The sequence below is a fragment of the Phallusia mammillata genome, chromosome 3 (assembly GCF_965637545.1).
Source record: "Phallusia mammillata chromosome 3, kaPhaMamm4.hap1.1, whole genome shotgun sequence".
NCBI lineage: Eukaryota > Metazoa > Chordata > Ascidiacea > Phlebobranchia > Ascidiidae > Phallusia > Phallusia mammillata.
The window spans coordinates 27,929,636-27,944,519 of NC_137254.1; the positions used below are offsets into that span (position 1 = coordinate 27,929,636).

The 14,884-nt window shown below is 37.9% G+C and overlaps 2 protein-coding genes across 2 annotated transcripts; one reads left to right on the top strand and one right to left on the bottom strand.

Annotated features, from left to right (window-relative positions):
• Positions 1-58: 58 nt before the first annotated feature.
• On the top strand, positions 59-4,458 carry LOC145217413 (uncharacterized). Its single transcript, XM_080084674.1, has 4 exons — positions 59-857; positions 924-1,037; positions 1,103-1,240; positions 1,430-4,458. The coding sequence occupies exons 1-4, from the start codon at positions 785-787 to the stop codon at positions 4,240-4,242; spliced, it is 3,138 nt and encodes a 1,045-aa protein (XP_079940800.1). The 5' UTR covers positions 59-784; the 3' UTR covers positions 4,243-4,458.
• Positions 4,459-4,534: 76 nt separating this feature from the next.
• LOC145217416 (uncharacterized) lies at positions 4,535-6,458 on the bottom strand. Its single transcript, XM_080084678.1, has 3 exons — positions 5,992-6,458; positions 5,471-5,617; positions 4,535-4,930 (listed from the first exon to the last, which is right to left on the bottom strand). The coding sequence occupies exons 1-3, from the start codon at positions 6,113-6,115 to the stop codon at positions 4,713-4,715; spliced, it is 489 nt and encodes a 162-aa protein (XP_079940804.1). The 5' UTR covers positions 6,116-6,458; the 3' UTR covers positions 4,535-4,712.
• Positions 6,459-14,884: the final 8,426 nt, after the last annotated feature.

The following is a 14,884-nucleotide window of genomic DNA, read 5'->3' on the forward strand; positions in this document are numbered from 1 at the left end:
TCAATTTTATATCACATTGCAGAATGTACTGTTCAGGTTTTTATTTGCAAGATGCTGAAAGCCTAAAGTGAGAAGCAGAGGTTTGAGGATGGTACAACGACCAATATTTTGACGTGCTCATACAGCTTACAAAAAAACCTTCGCGGATCAGTGTATGTTACCCAACTGCGCACATCTAATTTTGCTCCAACCGGTTTGTCCCTTGTACTACTGCAGTTGAAGCAGCCGAATGTAGTGGAACATATCAGAGAATAGGATTAATGCCAATAGAAAACATGGTATTCTGCACGAATTTTTCATTTCAATCTCCCGATAATTCAGCTTACTTGTGTCTGTTACCATTCAAACGCAAGTACCTGGATAATTTAGTAGCCAACATCTGATCTACATTAAACATTTATTGGTTTACAACAGTTGATTTGTTGACTGAAGATGAGATTTGTTGATCTCTCACAATTCGTTATGTTATGTGTGATAACACCTAGGATTCCATTATGAAACAGAAGCAAGTGTGGAAAAAGGCTTGAAGAGTTGGATTTAATATAGTGACTTGAAACTGATGTTGTTCAAGTAGAATTCATGTAATTTGTTTTGACCAATCTAATCCGCACCGAGCACCATCACTAAACTAATAATCGATTGGTCACACGACGCCCACCTTAAAATAACTGAAGCAAGAGTTTATTGTTTACTTGTAACGTAATGATTCCGGTCCAAACACTACAAACCAACACACATAAGGAACCTGTCTTTACAATATACCGGAACAGTGGGACAGTCGAGAATGCCAGGTTTTTATCTTTTTGTAACGGTGTTAGTGACCTTGGCTTTGTGTCTGGCTGGTTGTACAGCAGAAGGTAGGAAACTAGCAAAACTTGAAGGTGCGAAATAATGCTTCTAAGATACGTTTTTTTTGCTCTCAGAGCCTGTCACACTTACTATAAACATTACGGATTATGGCGGCCTTTCACTGGAAGACATCATGAAAATTCTAGTTGAACATTTCTCTGGGGTGAATACGAGCTTCGTGGTAACTGGTAAGTTCCAAGTAATCACCAAATTTGCCACTAAACGTGTCAACACCATATTCTACATTTCTTAGATGTTGATGAATGTTCAGAAGACTCGCTCAATAACTGTCACATGGATGCCCAGTGTAATAACTCCCCCGGATCGTATCAGTGTAGTTGCCAAGCTGGCTTTACTGGCGACGGTGTAAATTGCAGTGCATTCTATTCAGGTATGAAATGACTATTGGTCCGAGTTTTTGATGGCTTTGTTGAAGTATTTCAAATCTGTATGCATGTTTTTGGGGGTTGAGATCAGTTTGCTTCGGATAGTTATGGCATAAGCTTGGATTTGGTTTCTGACTTAATTAAAAGTTGGCATTTGCTTTCAACACACAATAGACAACATTTTTGATCCATAGAACCAACAACTGATGAAGCGATTACTTTTTCCGAATCCATGACAACTTCTTCTGCAATGGAAGAAACCACATCAATGACTTTCGTCCATACAGAACACACTGAAGATTCTTCCACAGAATCCGTTATAATGCAGTCAGATTCTACACCCTTGGACGACACAAGCACTATAGACATGATAAGTGACACTGATAGTATGACGACTAACCTACCATCAGCCACTGAATCGATTGAACATGTTTCTGTTGCAACACTATACGACGGCACAACAGAAGGTACAACACTTAATGCCACATCAAACCCAATTGAACCATTGATTATTGTAGAAGCAACAAGTGAACACTCTGTCGTTGACCATGCCTCTTTAATGTCTTTCCCACCCGAAACAAGTGACGGAACCTTTAACAATGAGTCCAGTGGTACAGAACCATTCAGTACCACACCCATTGACAATGAACTCACAACTATTGAAGACACAAGTCACTCTACGGCAGACCGGGTCGAGATAACCGAAATTCCGCCTGTTGCTACTGCGAACGTTGAAGAAGAAAGCGGGTTTACAACAACGATTTTTGAAAGCGAAAGTAAAGCAACGATTGAGGAAACAGAAGGCACATATGCAGCCACTGGTATAGGGGAATTTGCAATCACAGTTAAAGACTCTGATGTTACAATGACTACAGATGCGTCGGATACAATTTCCACTGACATTACCACAGAAAGTTTGGTAAAAACAATCTTACCAGAAGAAAATCAAAGTACTTTACAAGATGCATCCTTAACCACAGAACGCTTGTCTGGCTTAACCGATACGGTCACTTCAAACCCCGAAACTGTAGGGTATGTTGTCACAATGGCAGAAGAGCTTACTCCCAACACGAATATGCGTGCAGAGGTATCAGTTGGTTCTGAGGAACAAACAACATTACTAGATGGCGGTACAACACTGGTTACGGCGAGTGTGGATACAGTTGGCACGATAACAAATACAGAAAACTATCCAACAGATGAAACGCATACAAGCGGTGTTACAAATACTGATGCTTTAGATATAGATTCATTGGATGTAGTAAGTAGTGATCCAAGTTGTGCAACTTTAATCGAAGAAGCGTTGACCCAAACGAAAGATTCTACATCAATGGATTCTGTTGCAGTTACTTCTGTCACTGAATCGATAACTTCCGAAGTCCATACGGCAACGCCAATGGTAGGGGCATCTTCTGTGACAAACGTAGAAAGCATAATGACAACAGAAAACCCAGAGATTTTAATTTCCGATGAAACATCAACTACAGACACCAGTTTAAACTCAGCCGAAAGTGTTACAACCGAGAACACCATGGTCGTTGCAACAGATTTAGCCACGGATGAATCAGTATCATCAACTAGCGAAGGAGCGACTGTTTTTGCAACTAGTGAAAATATGACAAGAGACAGAGTTGATGACTTTGCTGTTGACATGACTACAGAACCATTTGGGGAAGTAGTAACAGATACGATTGCACCTGCTACCGTTTTAAATTCAAAATCAATTACTGATTCGGTATTTACAGGAAGTATGGAAGATGTTTCTTCAGCGGAACTTACTTCTACAATAATATCTTCTTCTGCAAATACGGAAACATATTCGATGGCGGATGAACGCACTGTTTCCTCCACTGAGTCAGACATCAGTGTTATTACAGTAAGTGTCGAGGACCCAAGCGTATCTTTCCTTAACGACGTGGCAACCAGTGCCTCCGCGATAGACCTAAAAACAAACAATGCAACTCCACCTACAACTGCAATGGAAGACAACAAAATTGAAGCAACTAATGCATCAGTATTAGAGGATGCAACTGTAAACCCGAACACAACAAGTTTGGGGATTGTTTTGGAGGCTGAAACTGAAGCCAATACAATGGCTGACATTGATGGGCTTGCCACAGAGAAAACTTCCACTTTGGTGGATTTCGAAAGCACCACTGCAACAGTTTATACCCATGACTTGAATACTGATTTTGTGGACATGGTTTCGACGAATATACCGAGCTTAACAGAAACTGCACCCGGTTCTGATCAAGAAACTACTTCTGTGGCAAAGGAAATAACTTCTGACACTGACATGCCTGTCGTCCTTGCTGACACCGACACGACACCTGGAACTGAGAAACACGCAGGGACAGTTGACACCTTAGCGGCTGACAACGGCACTGCTAGGGCAACTACATATTCAAATATACATTACGCTTCTGACACTACTACTTTGACTTATGCAAATGAGGATGAATACACACGTGTTACAGAAACTTCAGTCTTTGAATCGGACATGAACCCAAGTACATATGCCGACGAAATAACAGAGGGAGTGACTGGAAAAGATGTCTCTTCTACTTCTGTGCAATCTGAAACCGAAGTTGATTTAACAACTGAAGGTCAATCTAACATCGAAACCAGCCAGGCATCCTCTTTCGGTGTACTTATTTCCACTATAATCGCACATTCTGCGTCTGCACATACTTCAAGCGTGGCACCAAGTGTTGCCAATATAACATCAATGGAATCAAACACAGATAACATCACCATGTCGTCTTTGAATACCACAAGCTCCATGTCCCAACCTACACCCGCTGCCGATACTGGTTTACATCCGGGATACATTGTTACCATAGTACTTGCCGTTGTAATCGCTGGCATGTCTGGTGTAATGTTCTATCGCTATTGGCAAGCCAGAAAACTGTTAAGAAGGGGAGCTTATGATGTAACGTCAAGTATTAATGTTTTTGATCCAGCTCAAGGGGTGACAGGAACGAATGCAAACAAATTTCTTCGTTAACTTGTAACTGTTTGTGGAGACATGTGTTGATTAATCTACTTGTACTCTTATATATCAATACGCCAATTCTGCTAATTTGAATGCTTTGTATTGATTTTCCGCTCAAAGTATTTATTGCCTTGAATCATTCATTTCTTTTGTGATTTTACACTTCTTTTGTGATTCTGAACACGTCTGTCTGTTGAAGAATGTTTGTCATTAACTATTACTTCTCAGGAGATACATCCTTAAATACTAATTTTTTTAAAATTCGAAAATAACATCAGCTAAACCAGCAAAGATAACAACGTAGTCAGTTTTACTCATGATTTGTAATCATATAGCAGAAGTAAATCGTTTTTCAAGAGCATGTGAAGATACAAGCAACAAAAGTGGCATGAAATCATAAAAGCCCTCTTTATCACAAAATAATTGCACAGCGAGCGAATAATCACAGTGGCTACAAAAAACACAACACTTGATTTACAGAATCACGTCTTGACTTCGTAAACGTAATTTGGGTTGTCGACTCCTTTGACTTTACTTGCCTCGATTTTGTCAGTCCTGTGAGCAATCAGAGATGCAGCAACCACCAGAAGAACACTTAGACCCATTGATACCCAACCAATAATAAACGAATACCCCGGCTTTCCAACGTATATGTGAGTTTTTGCGGTATAAACAGCCATTCCGACTGTTTGGCAAAGCGCTGTAAAAAACACCAAAATGAAATGTATTAGGTTTTTCAGTCATATTACAACTTAAGCTTCAGTAAAGACAAGGGCTTGATGAAGTTTGCCCCGGTGTGTCATTAACAGACAACTTGGGGATGCGTAACTATGCATTCAACGTGTGCAAGTTTTCCGTCGATAATATGCGTGGTTAAGCTGACATGCATCAGTGTATATAGGTAATGTAAAACTGATGTATTTTCGCAGAGAAGGCGTTTCAACTTAATGGTATACTGCTGTCTATGTTTATTTGCTTAGTTTTTTTCTTATTCAGATCCCCCTAAACAGTAATGAACAGCATTTGCAAAACAAATAAGTCACTGCATACGGCAACTTGCTTGTGAAGTGTTTATTGGGATATTTTAGCCCTTGACCCTGTAAGTTATGCGCCAACATTTAACAAAACGACACATAGGTAATTTTCTGTGTTACAAAGTATTGAAGCCATTGTTTTGGACACAGCATATTTTAAATAACCTCCTTGAACATCAAGGCCCAAAATCAACGCATAAGCTTACCTGCTATGGCAAATGAAGATGCTGCAGCTTTCATTGTCCGCGTGATGGCGTAACTGCACATAAAAAGTAAACAACACAAAACTGCAACACCCAATAACGCCGCCCCTCCCGCAAGCAGTACCTTCACAGTACAGTAAGTTTGGTTTTCTGCGCAAAAAGATAGAACAAGTTAAAAAACGGTAATGTAGGGACTTTAACGTTGTCAACTAAGCTTAGCCCATGAAATCAGCAGAATAGGATAAATATTAGTTTTTGTTGTGGCCCGCAATACTAAGACATTCATGATGTGATTATTGCCACATTCAATTTACAAAGGGTATATGTTATCTCAGATGTACATCAAAAGGAATGGTACTCCAAATGTCGCAGTCCATTTACATTGTAACAGTTATGATGAACGGATAGTTATTATGGCATTTGTTCAATTATAATGAGAACAAACTGGTAAAAATAAATAGGGAAAACTGACTGCTAAAAGTATTGCTTTGGTTGCGTAAAAGTTTTTTTGGTTGCTAACTCACCTGTGCATGGCTGTAAAACTCCACTGTCAGCAAACTTTATCCATTCATGAGTAAGCAAAGCAATTAAACTGAGGGCCAAGTTGGCAATGGCGAAACTGCCAATACACAACCCCAGCAGTTGCATTGCTTCGACGTTCCTTTAGTTATTTGACCCTACAACGCTACAACACTATCGGTTTGACTGTAAAGCACCTGGGATAAGTATTGAATAGACATGTCAATTATCATAACACCCCGCATGTAAAAGCTTATGACTGAAACTTATATTTTTTATGTGTTGGCTTTAGTGACCTTTTATACTGACATTAGCTGTGTCAAAAAATAAACCTGCAAACCCAGTAAGTGTACTGGATTTGACAAAGCCGCAAACCCAAACGAACCCACTAAGTGCATATCTTACATCTAAAACCATATATATAGCTATCACACTTGTATGGTGGCCTATGAGTGCCACCTAAAAAACATGACATTAAAATAGAAAATTAACTTAAAATAGCGAAGTAATTTGAAAACTCAAATGAAAATTCAAATAAAATTGATTTGTAAAACGAAAAGTGATTTGAAAATAAAAATCACTTTTAATTCACAAATCAATTTTATTTGAATTTTCATTTGAGTTTTCAAATTACTTCGCTATTTTAAGTTAATTTTCTATTTTAATGTCATGTTTTTTAGGTGGCACTCATAGGCCACCATACACTTGCTAACTTTGAAACCTAAGCTCAGAGTGGACGTATGATTTCTAGTCATGTCGAGTTAGTACTTTCGTGATGTCATTAAAAAGAAAGTCTTTCGAGAGAACTGCTTCTTATGTTCGTGCGTTTAGTCGCAATAACTTTATTCGGTTTAAGTTTTCGGTTACGTCAGCACGCACAAACGAAACCATAACAACTTGCATGCAGTTTTCGGCCACAATTGGTCATGATTTTTTCTGCTAAAATCCTGATGGAAATAACTGTATGGACTCTTGCTATAGCCTCACGCAGTGTTTTTTTAAAGGTGTTTTGGGGGACCGAAACGGTCCCCCAAATTTCTCCAGCGGTTTCCCAAAATTTGCCAGTAGCCTAATAAATAATTCGTTTAAGCAAATATGGCTATTTTTTGGTATTTAAATGAAACACTTGCGGTCTCTTAAAACTACTTAGCGGTCACCCAAACCAAACTTGGCCGAATGGTCCGGCGCGCCTGACCCATATACAGACATAAAAAACCTGATCGGGATTCGGCCCCGGGAGAGTCCTGGGTTCGAACCCCGTGAAAAAAAAAAAAAAAAAAAAAAAAAAACTTAAAAAACCCTGGCCTCACCAATGTCACCGAAACTATTGGATCTATATACAGATTTCTGTTTCGCTCTAAAGATGTACATGTTTAAAGACTTATCGGGCCAGTATTTTAGCGATACCATTCAATAAGAAATCTTCCCAAAAACTGCTGATCAGTTTTGACATTAAGTGTAACTTTAAACTTTCCAGATTAATTAGAATCCCTGACTGAAATAACTGTAACTGTATGACTCATAAATTTTTAGTGCGAACTATTTGTAGTTTAGTCACCGTATGTGCAAGCCATATGTCATCTACATTTCATATTTGTACAAATAAGTTCACAATCTGCAACTAAACTTAACCCATCGGTAGGTTACAAACTGCACAAAAGCTTGACAACACATACCATCAAACGTTTGGTGCTGTACAATTCTCTGTTTTGTACTAAACCACAAATGCATTCAGTAACGACAGTCGCCTTTATCGTATTAGTTAAACATTGTCCGATGTTAAATGCCTAAAAACCTGCAAGCGTAAACACAATGACGCGGAAACAAACACAAAAGCCATTGTAAAGCAACTGGGAGATCATATGACTTGAGTCCAATGCATTGGCAGTACGGGGCGCGATTTTTATCACACGTGACCAGTTGTGCTTCTTACGTGTGAAATAACGAAGTTGTCTAAAACTCACTTTTGAACGAGCTTTATGCATTCGAACATATTTCTTACTGAGAATGGAAAATCTACTTTAAATGAGAGAATCAGTTACTAAATATGTTTGTTTTTCAATTTATTTCGCTTGGTGAAAGAAAACATAGCAACACAGTTGCACCCAAACAATCACCAAGCCGGAAATATCTGTGCAACGTTTAGAAACGTTATGTAGCGCCAAAAAGTGATTGGCACAATTGGTGGATACACTAGCTAGCTAAACGCCCTGCAGCTACACTGTGTTATAAAGCGATATATGGAACATAGCCTATATTTGTTTTCAATCCCAGTTATTTGTTCAACTTCAGCTTTTGAATTTGTGTTTTGATATACTTGATCACTGATGACATAGATTCTTGGACAGTTGCGATCGTTAATCGTGTGGTGACTTGGTCAACGAAATTAAAATTTCCACTCTCAATTCGAAATCGTCGCAAGCGCATTATGAAATCCACGGTCCAAAATTCCAGCAAACGTCATCCACGTAGCATGACTCATCAGGAACGTGTAAAGACGGAACTGTGATGTTAAGAATTTTCCTGGCCAAATTTGCTCGCTTTGTTTTGTTCAATTTTAGCTGTACATGATCACAAACTTATGGGTTTGTTTATTACAATATATAGCAAGAGCAAAAACGCCAACTTTGGCAGTGAAATGCATGAAGAAAATACACACTTTGTTGCATTTTATAATACAACAGCATGAAATAAAAAAAAATCTGAAAACAATTCAACACAACGGTTTTATGGCACAAAAACAGATATTAGGCTATATCGGCCATGAATTCCACCTAATGTAGTCTCTTGTAAAATACTGTCAAAATTAAGCAAAATTGCATTGAAATCAACCTATACTGTTACAACATCAATTATTTACAATTATTTATCCTGTTTGCATTCGGTCGAAGATACTGACGATGTCAGAAACCATTGGTGAAATATGTATTATGGGGGGGAAATTATGTATACTGTATCAGTATCTGCTTGAAACAAAGCTATTGTACAATAAGTAAGCTTAAAACAAAGGCAATGGTCTCATAACACACAGAAATGTTTTTATCATTATGCGATTTTTTGATGCACCAGTCTGTAGCATACACCAAGCATTAACGCTATTGGCACCACGACCCAGCTCAGTGCGAAGGAATAACCCCAATCTTCAAACACCGTCTTTGTGTACTCCCCCGTAAACACGGCCATTCCAATAAGTTGAAACAGAGCTGATAAAAAAACATAGTTTAGAATTTCTCTGTGGCACAATTGCAATAACTATAATACTAATTATGGAAACAGGTTTCCAGAGAAACAGAATCAGTCGTTAAAGGTTTAAGAATATATATTTCGCCTATTGGCATCGTCAGTTCTGTAAAAGCGAGAAAAAAGCAACAATAAAATGAAGATAAAACATCAACAGGCTAAAAACCAACACCCAAACCACTTCACAGGTGGAAAGGCGCTAACTGTACGCGTATATGGGTCTGGCAAGCAATGACGCCCAAACTTAGAGTTGTACTTGGACAATAACAGTGATCGTCGTTAAGTATGTTGCCTGTCAGAGGGTCAGATACTGCTCAATCAATTGATTCTAAATAACTATAATAAGTTTGACTTTTTATTTGAAAATTTGGTTTGTCCTGATGAAACGTCCAATAAAATCAAAAGCTGGGAAAAAATTGACATAGCCTATTTTCTACTGACTATAGCTAGAAATTTCGGAATTTGTGCACCAAACAATATAACATTGAAAGAATAAGAATCAAGTTATAAGAGGGCCCAAACCCATATTTTTTCCAAAAACAAAGACCAAATAAGGCATGAAAGTAGAATTGCAGCACAAATAAGACTGATAGTAAAAACAGTCCCGAATCAAGCCCCTTTTATTCCAACTTTTTCTAAACCAGACCCGAACAGCCTTCCTTGATTTCTGGCTTTAATAGTCATAACTAATGTTTACATAGAACTTTCCATGTTTGACTTGGGGTAAACTTTCTTAACTTATTCAGTAAAAAATCATAATGTGCGTTGGCTACCTGCTGTAAGAAATAGATTGGAGGCGACTTTGCACATCCTCGCCATCGACATCCCAACGACCGACACGAACCCACACAAACAAGCGACGAACTTTACTAGAAGGGCAGCGATGATGAACATACGAGTAGCCCACACGTAGCCTGCCACTGCACATAGAAATAGTTGCAATGAAGATTAACATAGCCATAAAACGATATCTCTGGTTCAGAAATTTACAGATGTGTGTTCTTTATAACATTATAACAAGTGTTACAAAAATTATAACAAGTGTAAGTGGAAATGCCACAACAGACGACAGGAATCAGCCTGTATAACAGGGTGGTGACTGACGGATCTGTCTTTACTTATTAAACATATCAAATTGCTTTAGAAGAGTGACAGATCATCAGCGTTAGTGCAATCTTTCTTTTCTTTAAACCATAAAAAATGGGATTCATGTCTCATTAAAGATTCTATTCCACCTACCGTTCTGTTTGTAATGCAGACAGATGGGCTGACAACGTTCCCACAATCCAGTAGAAAAGGAAGGATCCACAGATAGTTGTACCCAGTGCACTGTTGCCAAGGAAACAGCGTTCATTATCACGCCTCCAAGGCCAATGGCAGCCAATAATGCCAAGGCAGCTTTTAACATGATGGTTGTGGGAAAAGTTTCAGTTCAACAAAATCCAAAATCCTTATTCTGAGTTTTAGTAAACAACTACAAAAAAGCATAATAGTGACTGCAGCTTGGCTAAAAATGCTTTTCAATTCCTTTGCTTTATGAATGCGTAATATGACTTTTGCTTCTTTCGTGGACTTCTGTCTTTAAAAATGTCGATTTACAATTAAAGTCCAGTTTACTTATCAAGCACGTAATCAGCTTTAAATGTTTGTTTTCTATTTTACTGAACACTGCTAAATATAACTTGGAGTTGTTGATGGGAGTTTCGTACGAAAATGCACGCTATTGTCAGACTGAACGTATTCAGTCTTTTCTGACATGGCTCGATTTCTCAGGTCCTTTCAATACTTCACGGTTATTGTTTTAAAGAAATTTTCTTCTACGTAACTTCCCCTGTATAAAGTGCGACAGACCACTTAAAAAGGACATCTACTGCGCAGAACACCACAATGTTTAACCTTGATTGTGTTCAGGATCCAAGTCTTCATGCATTAAATGTTCATCTAAAGCAGGGGTGGGCAACCTTTGTTACTGTGGGGCCAATTACAAATGTCAAAGTTGGATCGCGGGCCGCACCTGTGTATAACACAAAGTAATTTTGCTTTGTTGCTTACCAAATATGCTAAACTACAAGTATAATTCGTATTTGATTCCAGCCACATTTTGCCAGGTCGCAGAAAACTAGCATCAGGCGCATTAATGAGTTTAAAAATATGTAATAATTGGGACTCGTTTGACAGTATTTTTGAAATCCAAGCGTCTCTGCGGGCCGCACAACCTTTAAAGAAGGGCCGCAGGTTGCCCACCCCTGATCTAAAGCGTTTGTATTCGCTAACTGCAATGTACAAGTTATTTAAACTTGAAACTAAAATCTTCCATGCTTATTGATTCAAATTAATAAAAACATGAAATCATTTATCTTTACATGACCGCACAGGCGAAAATATGTTTATCTTGAATTCATAAGGATGAATGACGTCGTGTTTTTATAAATTTGAATCTGCAAAGTACATTTTCGGTAAATTCTGTTAAACCTCCTAATACCTCCACGCCAATGTAAGTGAATAATTTCCACATCGCAAACAAAGCATTGTTATTTTCGTATGACTCAAATCTTTCATGTGACTTTGTATTGAAAATGCAGCACAGTAAAGGCTTACTCAGCCCGTAGAGGAAATAACTTTTGCGTTCCTTTTCGTTGGCACCACACGAAAGACGGAAGTATAGCGGAGCCAACGTTCGAATGCGATGCGCTAACAGAAAGATAAACATGGGAATCTCGTTTGATTCATCTATCATTTGTTGTTTAAGTTCTCAATACGATCGGTTCTTTTAAGAACGTATAATGGCTTTGCGTTTCTATAAACTTTGTTTCATACTAAAAGTCAGTGGAACTGTTTTTGGCTTTCAAAATTTATCAAAGCATTGAAGAATTAAGGTTAACCTAAAATCAAAACTGTTGTCAGCCTTGATCCGTTCATACAGACGCGCGAGTCTCGGAAAGACTCCGGTCGTGGGTTCGAATCTCACCGCAGGCTTGGTTTTTCTAGCCTACGCCCTACCATATGGGAATGATTGGCGACCGGTTGATTCGGTACAACACCATCTAATGGGCCTGGCTAACTATACTTTGAAAATTGTACATTTAAAACCCAGAAAAGGGTTAAAGGTAACATTCACATTTCTTTGACACAAGGACGGTCGGAAAACTTCGTTATCGTGAGTCGCTTTTTGTCAGGTACGACAAACATTATTTTATTATTTCTAGTAAGTCGTTCTGCGTGTGGTGAGACCGTTAACTTGTTTAATCGTTCCTTAACCCATAGCAACCTCGGCCTGTTTGCTAGGCTTGTATACATTATCCTTTTGAGGTTGGACGGTGAAGGTTTTATTTGTCACAATAAAAATTAAGTGTGTTGTTAGGGCTGTGATTCTACTACGGTTTTAGTTTAATTTTTTATCAACTCGAAAACATGGCGGTCGTTGCGAGCCGACTTTATTACCATTTAGAAGAAATGGTGGAGCTTATGTTTGAAGATAAATGCCGTTTAAACAAGTTTTTATGACCGTTTAACTTTTGTGTTTAAATCCAACCACTGAAAAGGATGTGGCCCATTTAAATTTTCATTACAACATTCGGTGTTTAACGATGTACCTATTAACGACATATGTAGTATAAAGGCACTTCAAGCTTCTTTTCGGCAATATTAACTGACAAATTAAAAATTTATTCGCATATATCTTCAACTGAAACAAAAAAATCGCATACAGATTTTAAATTTGTATTGCAAAAAAAATTAATTCAAATTTATGAATAACGTAAAAAACTACATGCTGATTTATGTAAGAAAACACAAGCTTATGCAGGTGATTATGTTTTAGAGCGGGAGGATAGCGTTAATTTGTTTTGTAAGTCCAGAGCCAATTGCAAGGAAAATACACATAACCGCTGACAACCAGCCAAGAATGTAGGAATACCCATAGAATATATCCAGAATTGGATCCACGTTTGATGTGAAAAAGGACAAGGCGATAATCTCCATGATAGCTGAAAAAACAAGAAGTTTACGATTGCGTTTTTTGTCTTGTACTGTCAAAAATTCAATGAAGTTAAATAAAAATGAAAGTGAACAGATGTGTTGAACACCATGAGTAGATAAATATGCTATTGCGACCAGGCATACTATCAAGTTTTTAGATCTCTTCTGGAAAATGTATTTTTATTTCCATGTTTCGACGTCCTAGTCGCATTCAGTGTTATTTACCCTGATGATGACGACCTGTATAGGACGTCGAAACGTCTGAATAAAAGTACATTTGCCAGAAGAGCTCTATAAACTTGACCATGAGTCGATATGGACTTGATCGGTTCAAACCAGTTTTACAAACATGTATCTCGAAATTTCTTACCAACTAGCAACAGTTAAGGCCTGAGGTAATAATTTTATATCTGTCACCTAAAGTTTTGAAACTTCTCTATAGTCTAGAATCTTGCATGGACGTCCGGTATTTAAATATACTTATGAACACAAATGATTATCCTAGAATATTTGTACTGATAAGACATTCGAGGTATTGTGTCTAACATTAACTTCCGTATAGCATGGGTGCCATGGTTTCGATAGCAAAACATACGTTTTTATGACCAAGTATTGCTCATCCAGCAGTTTTATTGTAAACAATCGACGTTTCGACGTCCTATACAAGTTTTTTATGTTCCGTTGCCATGAAAACATTCAGAGCGTGACCAATTAAAGTGCCAATTTACTTTAACAATGTTTGACCTACAAAACTCTCATTTTCGAGAAAACCCGTAAAATATTTAGTAGACGACACACAATTCAACAATGTCACTGTTTGTTTTCGAGGTTAAGGCACTACGTCCGGTTTTGCTATGCGACGCTGACTGCATTGAGTTTAAATATAGTTAAAAGCAAGTGACTTTATGTCATTTATTCTACTATTAAACCTCCATGCGACATAGACTTGCCTAACAAAGTTAAAGCAAACACCCACTTTATTACACAGCGTCAAAAGTCCAGTAGTGAGATTCAGCCGTTTCGCACCTGTTTTATAGAACCATCTCACAAAATTTTATGAGATCAGCGAACCAGTTAGCATTACTGATTACTGTCAATGGACTTTTTGTAACAGAATCCGCTAAAAAATATAACTTTTGTAAAAAAAAATTGAATCCCACCACTGCAACAGTCATCTATGGTAAACACAGGTTGATACCGGAATGTCAGGTAAAAGCCCATTTGCATGGCGTATAAGAAAGCAAGTTGTTGAACTTTTCAACATCGAAACTTAAGTTTTTTCGGCAAATGCTTCTGACATCTAAAAAACATCTACGTGCCTTTATGTAAACTTTTATGTAATTAAATTGTCATTTTTACCACAAGCTAAAATCTTTAAGACCACGTGATGGTTTACAGTGGTATTTTATACTAGTATTTTAAGCGAATCAAGCTTGTCTCCCAAGCATTTCTATAAATTAAGGCACAGGCTAGAAAACGTACTATATGATATATAAATGAGCTTTAAGGTCCATCCCAATGTGTTTGTATGTTCATTTTAAACCAGTAGGCTTATATTTTTTACAACAGCTATGGACAGATGTTGGTCAAGTGTCCTAAGTTGAAACTCTTTTTATTTTTAATACCTGCCAAAGCAAAGCTCCCTGGCAATCCTTTCGCAGTAATCCAAGCATCCAGAGA